Source organism: Xiphias gladius, unplaced genomic scaffold, assembly GCF_016859285.1.
Source record: "Xiphias gladius isolate SHS-SW01 ecotype Sanya breed wild unplaced genomic scaffold, ASM1685928v1 HiC_scaffold_1472, whole genome shotgun sequence".
NCBI lineage: Eukaryota > Metazoa > Chordata > Actinopteri > Istiophoriformes > Xiphiidae > Xiphias > Xiphias gladius.
Genome location: NW_024401802.1, coordinates 778,941 through 797,979, shown reverse-complemented (window position 1 = coordinate 797,979; position 19,039 = coordinate 778,941). Strand labels below are relative to the sequence as shown.

The 19,039-nt window shown below is 40.8% G+C and overlaps 1 protein-coding gene across 5 annotated transcripts in view; it reads left to right on the top strand.

Moving 5' to 3' along the window:
• The first annotated feature begins 875 nt into the window (after positions 1-875).
• Positions 876-19,039, top strand: part of fat3a (FAT atypical cadherin 3a) — a 132,201-nt gene continuing 114,037 nt past the window's right edge. For 3 of the 5 annotated variants that reach the window (XM_040122999.1, XM_040123002.1, XM_040122997.1), the window contains exon 1: positions 888-4,185. In XM_040122999.1, coding sequence (XP_039978933.1) covers positions 888-4,185 — 3,298 coding nt within the window. Of the gene's footprint in view, positions 4,186-19,039 lie in introns of all 5 variants that reach the window. The other 2 variants (XM_040123000.1, XM_040122998.1) reach the window with 1 other exon arrangement.

Here is a 19,039-nt window from a genome sequence, read left to right as displayed (position 1 = left end):
TCAGAAGTTAAGACACCAGTTTGAAACATAAAAACAGCTTGTTCTCTTGCAGGAACTGTGTACACATGCGTGTAACTGTGTGTGTTGTTGAGAATTTGGCCATGCGCTTCAGTAGTTTGTTATTATCAGTGCACTCGGACACAGTCTATCTTTTCCCGCCCCATCTCTCCATCCCTTGTGGTGGAAAGTGCTGAGTCCTCAAAATGCAGACCACTCTGGGACTCCTATGGCCACAACATGGCTTTTACCGGATCAAGCTTTACTCCCAAAGCCCAGATTGGCACATATTTGTGGCTGCTTAATTTCAGAATATGTTTTTTGGTCTGAAAAAGAGAACAAAATCTTAACCCAGCAGCTACTTCACTCTCAGTTTCACAACCATATCTGGTTTGCCTCTGGAGATATTACATGGTTTAGAGACGCAGGGCTTCAGTTGTAATGTATTTCAAGAACAGGGTTATGGGGGGGTCATGGTGTAGCAGCCGATCATTTCGTCCTCTGCAGTTATTTTCTTTAGTGTTTGTTTTGGTGTTGCTACACTCCTCTTCCTAGCCGCACAATTATTTTGTTCCGTCTCAAACCACCTCTGGTTTTTCAGAAACTTGCAATTGACTGGCAGTGTCCAAATACCACACAAGGATGATGTCAGCCTTCATTTTGGTTGCCCGGTAACTGTAGACACCCTCTCCCCTCCTTACTTCCAATCAATCTGTGTAGTCCAATGGATAAATAGTAGCCTGTCGGGCCTGGGAGTTGAAAGGTCAAGTCATGGATATGCAGCATGCCTTTTGTTGCTGTAAATCCCTCCCCCTGTGGCTAACTTTTCTCTCCACTTCTCTGTCTGTCTTTCTGTTTCAGGATCAAGTGATGATGGGATGGATGTGAATATGGGCCAGTGGGCAGGCATGCGAGCCCCTCTCCTCGGCCTGGCCCTGATGCTGCTGTTGCTGCTATTTAAGCCACCACCCTGCTGCAGCCAGAACATCCAAGGGGTCCCTCAGGATGGACCTCACTTCAGCTTCACTCAGGCTGTCTACCATGCCACAGTTTACGAAAACTCAGCAGCACGCACCTATGCCAACAGTAAAGTTAAAATGGGAATCCACCTGGCCCAGCGCTCCTGGGAGATCCGCTACAGAATCACCTCAGGTGATGATGAAGGGCTTTTCAAGGCAGAGGAGTATGTGCTGGGTGACTTCTGCTTCTTGCGCATAAGGACTAAGGGTGGAAATGCAGCCATCTTGAACCGAGAAATTCAGGATAATTATGTATTGACAGTGAAGGCCTCTGTCAAGGGAGAGGCCCTTCTTGAGACATGGACTAAAGTCAGCATCCAGGTCTTGGATATGAATGACCTACGGCCCTTGTTCTCACCCACCACGTACTCCGTCACCATAGCGGAGAGCACACCTCTCAGGACTAGCATAGCACAAGTTACTGCCACAGATGCAGATATTGGTTCCAATGGGGAGTTTTACTATTTTTTCAAGGAAAAAATGGAGCCGTTTGCAGTACACCCAACCAGTGGAGTGGTTTCTCTCAGTGGAAAGCTTAACGTTGATGAGCAGAGCCGCTATGACTTAGAAATCCTGGCCGTGGACCGTGGCATGAAGCTCTATGGAAATAATGGGGTCAGCAGCACAGCCAAGCTTTTTGTCCATGTAGAGCGCTCGAATGAGCATGCCCCAGTGATAAATGTGGTCACCCACAGCCCCTTGTGGCTTGATAAAAACCCGGTGTATGCCATGGTAACTGTTGAGGACCTAGATGAAGGCTTAAATGGAGAAATAGAATCATTGGTCATTGTGGGTGGAGACCCCTCAGAGCAGTTTTTCTTGGAAAGATCTGAGGAAGGCGAGTTTGCCATAAAGGCCTCTGAGTCAGTAAATTGGGAGACTTACCCTTATGGCTGTAACCTCACATTGCAGGCTAAAGACAAGGGAACCCCACAGAAGTTCTCTGCTGTCAAGGTTGTCCACATTATGGTCAACAAACAGCAGACAAGAGAAGCTAAGTTTGAGCGGGAGTTGTATGAAATTAGTCTGAATGAAATTTCACCACCAGGCACAATTGTAGAGGCCGTTAAAATCAAACCTGAGCCTGATGATGCAGAATACATTTTGACACCTTCTGCAGATTCAGCTTTTTTTCAAATGAACACCTTAACAGGCGTCATCTCCACAACTCGCTGGTTCACTCAGGTCACCCAGGATGTCTTTAATCTTGAGGTATTGGAGATAGATAGTGAGCTCAAAGTTAAAGTGCAGGTGACCATTGAGGATGCAAATGACAACACACCAACATTCGCTCAGTCCTCTTATGAGTTGTTTGTGAATGAAAGTGTACCAGTTGGGACCAGTGTCTTAATAGTTTCTGCAGTGGATGAGGATAAAGGAGAAAATGGATACATAACTTACAGTATTTCCAGCCTTCAGCCATTACCTTTCAAAATCAATCAGTTTTCTGGTATCATCAGCACTACTAAAGAGTTAGACTTTGAATCCTCAACAGAGAGCTTTGTGTTTGTTGTCAGAGCATCTGACTGGGGGTCACCTTACAGGCGAGAGAGTGAAGTCAATGTAACAATCCACTTGGAAAATGTAAATGATAACCAGCCATTGTTTGAGAAGGTAGCATGCCAGGGGGCGATCTCTAGGGATTTCCCGGTGGATGAAGCAATTACCACAATGTCAGCGATTGATATAGATGATTTAGAACTAGTGAAATATAAGATAATTTCAGGGAACGAATGGGGGTACTTCGACCTCAACCCAGATTCAGGGGTCCTTGCACTGCGACGTTCCCTTGCCACAGCCAGTTCAAAGAACAGTGTCTTTAGTCTCAAAATAACTGCCACAGATGGTGAGAACTTTTCCGATCCCATGTTTGTTAACATCTCAGTTGTTCATGGGAAATCTCCTCCCAGAGGTTTCAACTGTAAAGAAACAAGGGTAGCCCAAAAGTTAGCTGAAAAGTTACTCAAAAAGTCCAAAGCTAGCGCCAAGCCCAAAATTGAGGAAGGTTTCATTGACCTTTTTTCTGTCAATCGGCAAACGCCCCAGTTTGACAAAGCTTTTCCCACAGATATTGCTGTGGGGGAAGACCTAAAGGTTGGTTCGAGTGTTTTCAAGGTGAATGCCTACGATGGTGACACAGGTTTCAACGGTCAGATTCTATACTCTATTTCAGATGGAAACACCGACAGCTGTTTTAGCATTGATATGGAGACTGGTCTCATCAGTGTCTTCCTTTCCATGGACAGAGAAAAGAGGGATCGCTATCTCCTCAACCTAACTATCTATGACCTTGGCCTGCCGCAGAAAACTGCCTGGCGTTTGCTTACAGTCTACATAGAAGATGCTAATGATAATGCACCCCAGTTTTTGCAAGAAGGAGGCTATAGAATTGTCATACCTGAAAACACTGCCATAGGTACAGATCTCGTCCAGGTTGAGGCCACTGACAAAGATCTTGGACCCAATGGGGAGATTGTGTATTATGTTTTGACCAGTACTACCCAGTTTAGTATTAACTCTAGTAATGGGATAATGTACGTTGCTGGCCAACTAGACAGGGAGTTTGTTTCTACTTTTAACCTGAAGATTGAGGCTAGGGACAAGGCAGAGAAAGGGAGCCAGAGGTTTTCTGTGACCACTTTGAAAATCATATTGGAGGATGTAAATGACTGCCCCCCACTATTTATCCCCAGTGTGTACAAAGCCAGGGCTCTGGAGGATCTTCCAGTAGGAACAGTTGTGGCCTGGTTAGAAACCCAGGATCCAGATTTGGGGTTGGGAGGTCAGGTTAGGTACTCTCTAGCCAATGACTACAACGGATGGTTTGAGGTAGACAGGGCCAGTGGGGCTATTCGGCTGACAAAGGAGCTTGACTACGAGACCCAGCAGTTCTACAACCTCACTGTGAAGGCCAAAGACAAGGGAAGGCCCGTATCTCTGCTCTCTGTTACATATGTGGAGGTGGAGGTGGTAGATGTGAACGAAAACCTCTACGCCCCATACTTTTCTCACTTTGCCTTGACAGGATTAGTTAAAGAGAATGCCCGGATTGGAACTACTCTACTCCAAGTCACCGCTAATGATGATGACGCTGGCAGAGATGGAGAAATCCAGTACTCTATTCATGATGGGAGCGGGCTTGGACGATTTGCCATTGATGAAGAGACGGGTGAGTTTTCTTTGAAAACTGTGCTATGTGTATCCTGCTTTTAAACAATATTGCTATATTCTTGGGATAAAAGTATATACAACTGCAGATTAAAGATAGTGGAAGATAACAACAGACCAGTTATAGGGTCATATCGGCCTGACCTTTTATGTCCCAAACCTTTTTCCTGTCGTCTCTCTGGCTCTGACTTGGAGAACCATTTCTTATTCTGAGGTACAGTCACCAAGACCAGAGGCGGAATTCAAGAGGTGGAAGACATAAAATAAAATAGATAAAGAGAGAGATAAACAGAAATTACTAGGACCTGGAATGTTATGTGGTCTACTTCATCCTACTACATGAGCTAGTGGTGATGTTCAGCTCATGTTTGAAATCGGGCAGTTTTAGAGAAAATCATAGCACGGTGTTAAAAGGAAGGACAGTATACTTGAATTATTATCTCACATTGTCTGATGGATACTGTGAATCATTTCGAGTCTTGCAATTACCTATAGATCAATGTACCCAGAGAGCTTGATTTTTTTTAACACATTGGGAAACTGTCAAATGAGAATAATTGTATAACATTGTGAATCAAATGGCCTGTTTTATGGCTGGGTGCAGAAAAATTCATGACTTTACCAATTATACTGTTGTCAAGTTGTCAAGTACATACTATTGTTTTGCAATATGCATGGAGGTAGGACAAAGGGGATTGTATAATTAAACACTTAATTTTATCAGTCTAATATCAAGGCATCTGTCTTAGAAATCTGGTGGAAAAAAAAGTAAAGATTGCAAGACAGTTCAGGCAGACAGCTGTGTGTTTTTCATGTCTCATCATCAGATCACTGTTTTGTTCTATCTTGGCTGCTGGTGATACTAGCTCACTGCAAGCATCACTGCATTATCAGTACTGCTTACATACAACATTGCATTTAAACAGGCCACATCCACTTGTAGTGGCTGGTTATTGTCACAACCCAGTCTCCTAGATGAAGGGGATAACCTCTTTTTGATCTCTATTTACCAACATCTCATGTTAATGGCTATAGCCTAACACTCACGCTGGGTTTCTCCCAGAAAATTGTTTAGCAGAGGCGGTATGCATTTATGCAATTGGCAAGGACTTGGTGGCATTACTCAATTTTATGTGTGACATTTCCTGTGCAATATAGTGCCTCTGCTCTTTCCCATAAAGGTTAATGTTATATATGACAAATGTCTAATCATGTCTTTGATGATATTGGGGCTGGCTCAATTTAAATTAAAGTCGTGGGTCTCTGCTATATGCTGCAGGAAAGCCTTGTGATTCCAAAACTTTCTATTTCAAATTGAAACATGATGGTTTAAAAAAAGTGAAAAAAAAGTGGTTCTTGGGCATGTTTTGTATACTGTTATTGCCATGCTTTGCTGAACCAGGATTATCACATCAAGCTATTCCTGTGTTCACATAAAATGGGCAGGTTTGTAGCTAGCAGTGTATTTAATAGAAGTGGCAAAAGATTTAAGGTTAGGTTTTTCCTTTAACCCCTATTCCAATTTCCTAATGTTTTTCCTACATAGAGTGTGGTTGCAGTATGTCAGACTCACAGCCTTCTTTTCAAAAATAACTCCAAAGAGTGTTCACCATTCAATGTTTGAATTCATTGCAAATTTAACACAATATGAAAATAATATGCAATTGTTTCAGTGTCATTGAATTTTAACTGTAGCATTGCAAATGTCATTCACCTGCTAAGGCTGAGGTCAATGATAGTATCTGCTGTAATCTGCCTACTCCCCACCATGTGCCTTGCATGCCAATTTATAGGATAGCTCCCTAACCATTTGTGGAAGGTGCAAACTTGCAAGCACAATAAAAAAAATAGCATTAAAAAATATACTGTTAAAGGAAAGTACTTTTTCTGCTGATTTTAATTAAATGCCTACAGTTGATGTAGTTTTTATCTTCACTTTACTACTGATGATTCAATTATTGTATCCAGTATTGTAGATTGATGAGCATGTTTTTCCTTCATACTAGGCAGCCACTCTGTCAGTTGAAATTGCAGAAAGTTGAAATTTACTACAGGTAGGCAATTCAGTGCAAAATTCTTGCAACTTTGTGGTTTATGTTTCAGAGCTAAATAGTAATCAAGTGGTATTACATATGTGTTCAACTGATAAGATACAAAATTGACATTTAAGAGTCAGCTGCTAAACAGCACTGAATCAGAGTTATATGATTGGACAGTTAAACCCAGAAGGACAAAACTCTGCCATTGCTTTTATACTTTATGACTGGCTTTGTAAAGTGAGTCATGTGTAGTGTGCATAAGAAACTGCTCACAACGGTGCATTATTGGTTGGAAAACATGGCTGCATGATATTGCAGTACGTTTTTTAAGGGAGGGGGGGGAACAGTACAGGTACCACATAAAGATGTATAACAATAATGAAACTTCTAATGAAACTAATAATTATAATAAGAGGGTGAATAATAATACTAATAAAACTAAATATAATAATAGCAATGATAATCATAATAATTGAAGCAGTGGTTGTTGAGCGGGATCATGGAGGCAGTAGGTGGTTTGCAGTCACAGATCCAGACTCTGCAGCACCAGCAGCAGAAATACCTGCAGAAAGCAACAGTAAGAGAGAGGAGAGAGATGAGAAAGCACAAAACTACTGGACAGAGAAGAAGTCAAGTTAGTAACGACCAATGATGCCATATGAATGCATACAGATGGAGAGGAAGAGGAGGAGAGAGGAGCTCAGTGCATCATGGGAAGTCCCCTGGTAGTCTAAGACTATGGCAGCAGAACTAGGGGGTGGTTCAAGCCAAGCCTGAGACAGCCGTAACTGAAAGCTTTATCAAAAAGGAAGCCTACTCTTAAATATGGAGAGGGTGTCTGCCTCCCGGACCCAAACTGGAAGATGGTTCCACAGTAGAGGAGCCTGATGACTGACGGCTCAGCCTCCCATTCTACTTTTGGAGACTCTAGGAACCACAAGCAAACCTGAGTTCTGGGAGCTCAGTGTTCTAGTGGGGTAATAGGGGACTATGAGCTCTTTCAGACATGATGGTGCCTGACCATTAAGGGCTTTGTAGGTGAGGAGGAGGATTTTAAATTCTGTTCTGAATTGTACAGGGAGCAAATGGAGAGATGCTAACACAGGAGAAATATGTTCTCTTTTCATAGTTCCTGTCAAGTGAAAATAGGTTGTGGACAAAATACGCAGTGTATTTTGTCCACAGCCTATTTCCACTGGCCCCTGACCCCCCTGGCCCATACTAAATACATCGTCAGACCCTGACTGAAGCTGGCGAATAGGAATATTTTGACTTATTATACATCTGACACACACTTACACACAGATATGCACACACTCTCACACATACATAGTCGTTACACAGAGACAAACCCTCTGACCAGCTCTGTGAACACGAACAATTTAAGGACGTTTTTTTTAACATGATATCAAAAACAAACATAACACTAAGCAGATCATAACCTGATTCAGACGCTCACCCTGCTGCTCCATAGTCCTTAAGATTGAATGATACAAAGGGGAGGTTTTTACTGGCTTACAGTCTTGCCTTAGCAAAATGTGCTTGTTTTTATTGACCATCAAGGAAATATATACAAATAAGTGGTTGATCTGGCTGTACTGCATACACTGTCATCATGTTTTATGAATAAACATATTGGCTACAGCTGGTTAAGTCAAACATCATTTGCCTGCTGCAGCAATTTGAAATGATACATTATAGCCGTTATATTACACTATTCACTTTGATATTGGGCATGGGTTGTGGAGGTGTTTCCAGCCTGCTGAGGAAAATGGGAATCCTCAACTTCAGTGAGGAGTTCATTCCACCATTGTGGGGCCTTGATTAGGGAGATGAGCAACCAAAGGGCCCTCAGAGTGACGGGGTGGTCAGTGTTCTGGAGGCAGGGCAGTGCTCTAGTGTAGGGTCTGGCCATGGCCAGGAGGTAGCACCAGAGTTTTGAATTTAACACCAGCTGCAATGGGGATCCAGTGTAGTGAATGGAGAAGCATAGTGGTGTGTGAAAACTTTAGGTTATTGAACACAAGGAGGGCTGCAGGATTCTGGACTAGCTGCAGAGCTTTAGTGGCAGACGCAGGGACTTTGGTGAGGAGGGAGTCGCAGTAATCCAGGTGAGGAACCAGTATCCCTACGAATTACAACAAAATTGGATGATTCCACATGTCATGGTATATGTCCAGTGCTCAATCCTTTTATAGGAAATACTGTGAATGGGTGCATAGCATGTCAGACTTTCATGCAGGAGCATAGAGTTTGTATCACATCACGGACATATATTTACGATTTTCCTATATTAACTCTAAACACGATCTTTCCTTAGCCTTAAGTTGCCTAACCCTAACCATACCTTAAGTCTGCTGTAGTTGACATGCACAGATATTGTAGAATGCAAGAATTTAACAAATGTTTGCACTGATGCACAGGTAGGGGTTTTGGGCCATGGCAAATGCCTGAATGAGCACTTTATCTGCCTCCCTAGTGAGGAAGGGGTGAATTTGTTTATCCTTCCTTGAAGGAACACAAGTCTTTACCAGGTTAAGCTTAAGGTGGTGTCTTGACAACAACTCAGAGTTGTCTGCCAGTGTCTCTTCAGCTCTGTTGGATAGCTGGGTGTCATCAGCATAGCAATGGTAGAAGAGTAGTGACAATGGTATGCAGGTTCAAGATGACATGAACCACTTGCTGTGGCATGAAAACTGTCATTTGTTTAAAGATACTAAGCACTATTTGCAGGAACAGGATAAATATTTCAGTGTCAGACTTCAACAAACTGCAAACCGTTGAATTGCATTGATCCTTTATCTGTGGACCGACCTGGTTAGGCTGTTGGCCTGAAAAGGGTCTTTCTTTGGTCTTTAAGTGTGTATTTAGCATGTGTGTTCAGCATGTGTGCTCATTCTCAAAGTGAGTAATTTCTGAGTGTAGGATTTTCCCCCCTGGTGATTCCCACCCTAAAATTATGAGGTGCTGGGCAGCTTAATGCTGGAGAGAGAAAATCATAGCCTGTTTTTGTTGTGTGTGTTGATATACATATGTTGTAATATGCCAGTGGCTGCTGTAACTGCAGAGGCTTAACATTAGATGGCCGCCTTTGCTTCCCACATGCATACACTCACACTTACTTTGGAAGCCTAACCTTTCATGCCATTCTCCTGCCTACTGTGTTCAGCAAGAAGCTCTTCACATCAAGACTACTGTTAATCACAGTGTCACTTCTCCCTGGGAACTGGTGTGTTATGGGAGAGAAAAAAAGAAAAGAGGAGGAGGTGAAGGAGAATTCATGGCTCCCAGCACTACAGTGATTAATTCCTAACAAGCGGGGAGGCCTGCAGCTTTGTTTCCCAACAAAACCAGCATTGTGGACAGCCTTGAATGTGCAGCCAGGAGTCCATACAGATGCAAAGATTAGAAACATAAAAAGTACTGACCTGGTGATTTTCTTGCAATATTCCAGTGCTACCCTTAAACTTTTGTAATTTCTTCTTCTGCTTTGTCATCCTGTCTGGCAATGTTGTTGTTGAAATACACGTATGGTTAAAGATGTCACCCGCTGAGTCATGCATAGTACAGTACATCAGAGAATGTGTGGTTGTAGACATGAACTGCTAACAGTGACTCTTTTCAGTGATAAAATATTCCCAAATCCACATCAGAAAAAAGGGCCTCCTTGTAACTTCATTTTTTGCCTAATAATCTTCATGTTTTGACTTCTTCAGAACCAAATGATTCCAACTGATTGTTGTCTATTCGTCTATGATTAAAACAGGAACTACTTTAAGCTAATGCAGCAGGACTTTTCATGCTACACATTCCCCAAAATTTTAAGAAATATAATGTGAAAAAGAGAGCTAAGGTGTAGGCAGCTAACTGGCTGACTCCATGTTAACATTACACATTTGGCTTTCATCACATAAAGCAATACAGGAACTGTATATGACAATGCCATGAACTGTAAATAAAGTGAATGAAAGCCACACTAAACAGTCTAGTGTTCCAAGTGTTCAATTATGAAAGACACTTTAATAGCAGTGATCACTCTACTGAATTCAGCTTTGTGGTACAATTGTATGCACTGACAGCACAGCACAAAATGTCCATCTCATGAAAGTCATCAGATGAGGTGATGCACTGAGGGGATCGGGATAACCCTGCCACGGAGGTCTATGTAGCTGTTGATGAAAGCTTCACACATGCAGCAACATCTACAATCTATCCACCACGCTGAAATTTAAATATACTGCCAAATTCATTGTATTTGTAGACCTAAAGTTACAATCGAGAACAACCCTGATGTGTTGTGAGTATGAAAAGGTGCTTATCAATGAGATTTTTGAATTAAAATAACTGAAGACATCTTGAGACAAAACATTCACAGCATCAGAGTAAACTGAGGGGTTTCCTTAAATGCTGTGCAGAGAGCTTAAAAACACTGCTTCAATACAAGTAAGCTAACTTAGCTCAGAACTAGCAATGCTCGGCTGGATGTTGCACACATAAAAGTCTGTGTGGTTCATGTAGAACCTTTTTAAACCTGTCTAGGTAAACGGGCTAGTATCACTGGCTGTATTAGTGCAGATCAAAGAAAATTTGGATATGGCTAAGCTTAACCATAACTGTGTTCAGAATGTGAAGTGCATTTTGGAGGCAGTGCGATTACATGCAATAAAAGTCAATGGAAATATGTGAGTAAAGACAGATCCACTTTCACTTTAGTTAAGTTTAGTTTAGTTATTTCACTTAATTTAAATTAATTTAATGTCAAAAAAGGGTGTAGAAGAACCAACAATATCTGACAAAGGTGAACTATTAAGTTGAACTTTCAATCTCAAGATTAAAAGATGGTTCTCTCAATGCAAGTTGAAAGTTTTAAAACTTGAAACTGTATGGCTGTTGTTGTGTGGCAACAGCAAACATCTGTGCAGTCAGCACGCTGGTTGTTTGTAGTGAATAAACAGCTGCTGAGGGATCTGAATGCACCTTTATGTGGGTAAGGTAACACTAAGATTGCTGTAGGTCAGTTGGATGGCTTGTCTTGTTTCGATTTGGGTGAACTGACCCTCTAAAGGTGTTTCTTCTGTAATGGATGTGCACATATGGCACTCATGTCTTTGTCATGTCCTTGCTTGAGACTGTGGCCTTTAAAGTGCAATCCCCACACCATGGAGCTGCTTTCTACTGCCTGTTTTTTTTTAAGGGAGCACACAGCAACATGTTTAACCATCAGCAGGCAGTAATCACACACTGGACATTACACAGAGCTGCACTCCTTCTATCACCATAATTAGTAAATTAATAACTGCATTCATCATAATTGCAGGCTGGGAAGAAGCCCGAGTGTCAATTTGAGTACTTTGCTGTGTTGAGGTGTCAGCTGGGATATGGATTGAGCCTCTGTATGTGTGTGCTCGAGCATTTGTGTGTGTATGTAGAGGTAGTGGTAGGGAATGATCATGAATTACTGATGTTTGGGTGCTTTGGTGCTTATTGACTAAACCCATATTTGGCTGATTTTAATATTTTAACGGCCAGTGTTCATACACTTTAGACTTGATTACTTTCAAGTAAAAAAAAAAAAAAAAGAAAAAACAAAACTTTAGCTGTGATTGGCTTAAAAACATTTTCAGCAGAATATTAAAGAAAACATTCAATCAATTTGGATTGAAATCTGTCCCCAAAAGTATCCTATGACAGACACACACACAGACACACATAATGCAAAATGTAGTCTAGATTTCCTGCACTGAGGAAAAAAAACAAAAAACAACACAAAACAAAACATTGGTAATGATAGCCTGTGTTTGCCCTCACTGTGGGGGAAGCCAACACGTATGCATACACTGTGCACTGGTAGTGTATCATTTTAGTGACTGAGCAGTGCAGCTTGGAAAGCCCTTGGGATTAAACCTGTGTGAATAATCTGCGCACCGTGTGCTCATCTCAAAACACACACATACACAAACAGACAGTATAGTACACACACACACACACACACACACAGACACACACACACACACACACACACACACACACACACACACACACACACACACACACACACACACACACACAGAGACAAGAATTACATTCAGACTGTAGCTCTCTTGCCCTGCAACACTGTGTTCTCACTTTACCCACAGGTCAAACTCCTCAATCAGAGGAGTGTGTGTTCTCTCTTTCTCTAACAAACACACACAGAGACAAAATTACATTGTACTATTGTGTTCATGCCATCAGATATATACCTTCATGTATGGTCTTGTTAGTGAGTGAATTTGAGACACTGTCCTGTCATGGTTCAAATATAGTTTTTGTGTGTGTGTGTGCGTGCGCGCTTGTGTGAGTGTCCTTGTTCATTGTTACATAATAAAATAACAAACTCAGTGAGTTCCTGTTGTACTCACCGGATATGTAAACTCATTATGTATAAGATCTAATGAAGCTTGTATTTTCAGAGTGGCTGGGAGCTACACGAAACAACGGAACAGATTCATTGAACTGATGGAGATAAGAAAAAAAAAATGTATTCAGTTCTCTTTTTTTATATTCTGTTATAAAATCAGCGTTACTTGAGTTAAGGTCATCCTTTAACAAATGGCTGCCTGCAAGAGTACAACTAGTTGAATATACAAATTTCTGGGGCAGCCATGGTAGTTTGTTTGTACACCGATCAGCCACAAATCAGTAACTGGTTTTAATGTTGGGGCTAATCGTTGTATATATTATACACACATCAGAGTTATTTAATTTGACTTTAACAAGTGATGAGAAGTTATGAGCTGAAACAATGTACAGAATGCTTTTAGGTATGCCTATATGTGTGAATAATGCTGGCAGTCCAGTATCTCTATGAATCATTTTCATTTTGGCTGACTCTGTAGCACATGGTTTTATATCCAATGCCAACAATAGTGTTGAGGTCAGAGTGGTGGATGTGTATAGCACATCCAGTTTTCATGATGACCACAGTTCACATCCTTTCACAGACCAGCTATTAATGTTGGTCTTTTCCTAACTTTAACCAAGTGTTTTAGTAGTGACTATGCATGACTGTTTGACTTAATTTTGTTTAAGTAAATGTAACTTGCCTTGTCTTAATTAGCAATTTTATATTATTTGGAGTTGTTTAGCTAGATACAAAGGACATATCTGTTACAGGACCTCCAGTCTGCTTTGACACCTATTTTAAGCTCTGAAGTTTCAAGACAAAAACATTTTATTTCAAGTTTTAAGATTCCAGCTGCATGACAGTATATTCTCAACTTTATCCTGAGACAAAATATCTAAATTCCAAGGTTTAAAAAGGTTTACAGTACATCCCATTTGGTACACTACAAACCTATTGTGTCAGAATACTAATTAGATCACCACACTCCGACAAAATCACAAGAGCATATCTACAGCAATCAATACACATCTGAAGGGGACAGACATAATTATGTAGACACTTAATGAAAAAGGAATAACTTTAAAGTAGCTCCATCATTATTGGTCAAAAGTTTCAAAAGGCTGTAGGTGCAGCAGTGCTAAATGAGCTAAATGCTGATGTTAACATGCTTAATATGCTGACGTTTGTTATTTAGTACTAAAAACAAAGTACAAGAAACACTGATGAAAATGTCATTAGTTTTGCAAGTATTGGACAAATTAAGGTTTTGACCTGATGAAGTCAGACATTGAGAGTCATCCTCTGGAGACCATTAATATCTTGTAGTGGGCAGTGAGTTGGAATGGTGGCTCAGTGGTTAGCACGTCTCCCACCTTCAGATTGTATGTTCAAATCTGGTCCTGTTCACAAAGGCTTTATACAGACATTTCCTATGTTTTGTTATCTAGAAAAAAGAATAGCACTAATCTTATTTTAAATAATTTTGATAATGTTTCTGCTAGCTGGACATTCAGACTTATTTTTAGAGATCATATCAAGTGAAAATCACTAACTGCACTGGCAGCCAAACATGCTTGTTTCAAGAAAAAGAAAGCTTATATCAAAAAACTTAAATTTGATCGGGCATTTTTGCAACGTCTGTCTTTTGTCGTGACAATCAGGAGACAACAAGTAGAAATACTGCGTCCACTTTGGAGCCAAAGCTGGTTTGAACACGGCCTAAGAAGTGAATAGTGCTGTTTTTCGCTGTGTTTAATGCTGCTGTATGGCCGTACAGTACACATACAGTTTGTGTGACTGCAAGCTTCAACATCTGGCAGGTATTTAATGTCATCGGTTTGTGGGGAGGTTTGGACAGACTTCTAGTGAAGCTCAAGTGAGCTGAATACACTCCTTCGGTTGGCAGTGTGATGGATTCTGGGATATGCTACAGCTCCCAGTCCCTCCACAGGACCTTACAGATGGGTGAATATACTTTAACACCACCATTTAAATAAACTGTCAGTTTGAATCAGAGGAATTAGAATGTTACTTGAATAACAGCCAGCTATTGGCTAGCTGTGAAAACAGTTTCTCCTGTAAGGAAGCTTCAGAATCAAAAGAGAAACAGTTTTCACTTCATATTCCCAGATGATATAATTTCGCTAAAGGAAATTCCCAAATGCTTGTACTTCCTGCACTCAAATGATCAATGCACCTAGCCTGCTGTATCTGTGCTCTAAAGCAGAGGGTTCAAATGAAGGACAAAGGTTCATTGCACTCGTACATCCCTGTTAAATGCACTCTCTGTAGCTCTCCATTTCCGTCAGTTTGAACACACACACTGTCGCCACATTGCTCTTTCATCCCATCCATTCTCATTGCTCATTGCTTTGACTTTGTCCCAGTCATCTCGGTGTCCATTCTGTTTGTGTTCCTGTGTTCTTCAGGTTTGTTCAGAGTTGTGTGAAAACACCAATTAGGAATCACAACCTGCCAACAGGGCACACACACTGTAAACAAGCCCCAGAGGGGAGCTGATTAGGCAGACACGTGGGTAGTGGAGGGTATCAATGCTGCAGCAGGTGGAGTTAAAAGGTGGAATACGGTACAGGGCAGAGGCAGTGTGTCCAGCAGGTGTCAGAGTAAAGGCTGTATGCTCTTTCATTTGCACAGGAGATGAAGAAAGAGAAAGCTAAAAAGTGAATTGACTCTGGTTGATTTTCTCGAATTGAAGGAAGAGTGCTGGAAGCCAATGCTGGTTTTTTACATTTTTTTTAGGATTGGCCATTACTCCTATTCGTAATAATGTATTGACCAATAAAATGTTCTTGTTTCAAAATAAAAGCCTGCCAGTTGTTGAGGAAAAAAACCTCTTGCTCTATGGTGAGGAACAAGAAATTACAGATGCATTAATAACACTGAGCTCAAACTCAGATTTAAAGAATTTATTACAGAGTATTGAGTCAAATTAAAATGAACAACCAACAACAGTCAGCAAACAGAGTCAGAGTCTAACTATTCGGCCGAATAGGGTGCAGTCTGTCAGCCTGGAGGCTTCAAGAAACTGACACACAGGAGGTTGAAATCACGGCCCTTAAATGCAGAAAGTCCAGGCAGCTGTCACGTACACAAGTAGATGGTAGATGCATGTTGTGATGTAACTCGTACATAGACAGTTCAAACTCCATCCGCTGTTCTCTGATGCAGAGGCTTCAGTTTGTCCAAGACCAGTCATTGAGTACAGTACTATTTACTTAAACAGTTCATTGAAACATACACACATGCACTCGGTCTGGACAGAGAGAACATCCTACACAATTATCACACAATTAAATACAATTTAATACACCAAATCAGAATAATAGATTAAGAAAACATGATTTCCCTTACACCAGTAAAGGGAGGGATTGTGCCTTGTATTGTCGGAAGGCTTTTAATGTGAAAGTGCAGGAAGTGTTGAGTTTTATGACGATAACTTAAAAGCTATCAAGAAAAACAAAAGTAGAAGCGATTGGAATTTACTAGCAGATGAGAATAGTATTTGTGTTAAAAATGGAAAGTGAGAGCAGCAGAGTTTTGAGTATGATGGGACTCTGTTGTTGTACTGATTGAATTAGTGCTGTAGATATGTTTATTGTAATGATATTATCAAATCAACAGGTAAACATGGAGGTAGTGTTGACTTTCTAACACTTCCAAGAATAATTCTGAATGGGAGCAGATCAGAAAACAGGGAGGCTTCTTATTAAAAAATGGTAAAGCATGACTCCTTTTAAAGGCACTAGTAACCAGGGTGTGATAGAACCTAGTCAGAGGGTTTACCTTCTCTTCATGTCATGTCACACAGATCCATCAGTCAGTCCTCCCTCAGGCTGCAGCTTCTCTCTAAATTTAGTAAAAAGTGCATTCTACTTGACAAACCCAGATTGAAGCTTGACACTTTACAAACACACATCTGTCAGCGGGCGTGATGCCCCAGATTTGTATTGTTTCCAAACACAGCAATTACAACACATACTTTTTTGGATTAACAATGCAAAATTGTCTTGTCTCGACAATGAAGAAACATTGGCTCACCCAACTCACACAAACCATTCCTTTCCTTTCATTTTTAGCCCTTTGTCTCATTTCATATACTCACCTACTCATTCCTGTGTTACTGCCTCCTCCCCTCACCTGTATAATTCACACAATCTGTTGTATCATTTAATGTCCGATTAAAAAAAGGCTGATATTTTATTGTTATTGCTCAGTCTTTTAATCACCCCCTCTACAAATCAGAGTGGCAGCAGGTAGTTAACATGGCAGCCACCAATCAGGCCAGTTACCTTCACAAAGTAGATATTGAGGTGAAGGACAAATATATTCATATGTGTGTTAAAGATTCTGCCTCAGGATGTTTGTTTGTGTGTGTGTGTGTGTGTGTGTGTGTGTGTGTGTGTAAGAGAAACAAACATGGAGGAAAGGGAATAATTGTGTGTGTGTGTGTCTGTGTTTGTGTGTGTGTGTGTGTGTGTGTGTGTGTGTGTGTGTGTGTGTGTGTGTGTGTGTGTGTGTGTGTGTGTGTGTGTGTGTGTGTGTGTGTGTGTGTGTGTAAGAGAAACAAACATGGAGGAAAGGGAATAATTGTAAAAATAAGGTAGAATTATGTTTCCCATTTTTCTCTGTCCTCCAAAGTTTTTATTTCTTCTTCCTTCTGCTTTTTTTTTCCCTTCTTGGTTGTTTGTGGCTTAAATTAACCGATTGCAAAAAAACAAAACAAAAAGCAAATCAAATCATCAAATCAGTAGATTTTACATAAGTAAAGGAAAATAAAAGTTCTCTTCACATTCTACCTGAATGCAGCTTGTTCTTGGATTGAGAGATATCTTGGAGAAGAGGACCAACAGTCTCACTTTCAAAACAGCCACATTATTCAGCTGCCAAACTATGTTGTGGAAGCATTTCTGGATCATTTAAACTTGAAGTAGCAGCCAAAAGAATGCATAAGTGCAAAAGATACTTCAAATAAATATTTTACATACATATTTTTTAATTTTAAATTTTTTTTATTATCTCTGAATTGTAGGTTGTCTGTGACCCAAAAGTGTCATGGACCTGAATTTAAGGATCGCTGTTTTATTAAAAGAAATAACAATCGTTCCCAAACTATACTTATGTTACCCAGCACAGATGTACAGAACATCACTGCTACACAGGGTGTGGAAAGAATGTGTAAGTAACAATAGTTAGTGTTGATAGTTAACACTGACTTTTTGCTTTGATCCAGCTATTACAATATTTGTAGGCCACCGTAAATGGTCTAAAAAACACCTCAGTGGGAACCCTTATTATACAGGGAGTACATCTTTTTAGAATGATTCTGTAAAGATATACTACTGATTTTTTTTTTTTTTCTTATTTTCATCTAACTGTTTTGATGTAATTTTTAATGCTTTGAGCACCACAGACTAAATCCTAGTCACCTCCATTCAGTGGTGTAGTAGGGTCATGGTAGGTGGGTATACTGTATACCACCTCCTATTTTTCAGTAGGTATTTGGTAAATCCCCCTGCCCAGAGGTGGGTATATACTATATACCTTCCTATATGCACCACTACACCTCTAAATCCATTGTATTGAGTTGGAAGCAAAACATCAACATTCCTTCAATCACCTGCTGTGTTTCTCTCTCTCGTGCTGATAGAGACTGCTCCTCTCCGAACATTGTGGCACAGCACTTTATCACTTTGAGGCTAGTTGACTAATGAGGGTTTTACCTGTGGGGTCTCAGGTGCTAATCTCTGCGCATAGCTGAAGGACTAACTGAGGACTCATTATAACCCTCAGAGAGGCCAGTTTAACAGAAGTCTGATAAAGGATTCCTGCTGCTCATTTCTCACTAATAGCCTCCTCACAATCTGACATGACTGACCTCCTGACCTCTCACACCTACAGTTCTCCCATTCCATGCAGTCACTGCTGATTCCTAAATTACCTTGCCAAACTCCACAGAACGATGTGGCTATTTTACTGATGCAGGTTCTGCACTATTTGTTTAAGTTTAATGCTGGAGCAGCAACTCTCACTTTTTCTGTTTTTCTTTCTTTCTTTCCTTTTGTCTCTATCTCTTCAGCTTCCCTCTCTCCTCTGGCCTTTCCTGAATGATGAATGAGGTAGCAGATGTAAAATGCTGACTGTGGTGGAGAGAGCGAGACCGTCTCTCTGTAAAAAAGGCTGAACCCATCCCTCTACAAACTGAATGTTTGTCCTGAATGACTTTTCTGTATCTCAGCACCACTCACGGTCTGAGTATCCACGGCACACAATAGCAAAGAAGTATAGCATTATAGTTGAGACAGGCTGAACTATGAGCGCAATGCTAGCATTGATGCGAGGCAAAGCAATTCTGCCACTGTTCATATGTAGAGAGCTCAATATACAAAATATCAAAAGTAACATATGTCCAC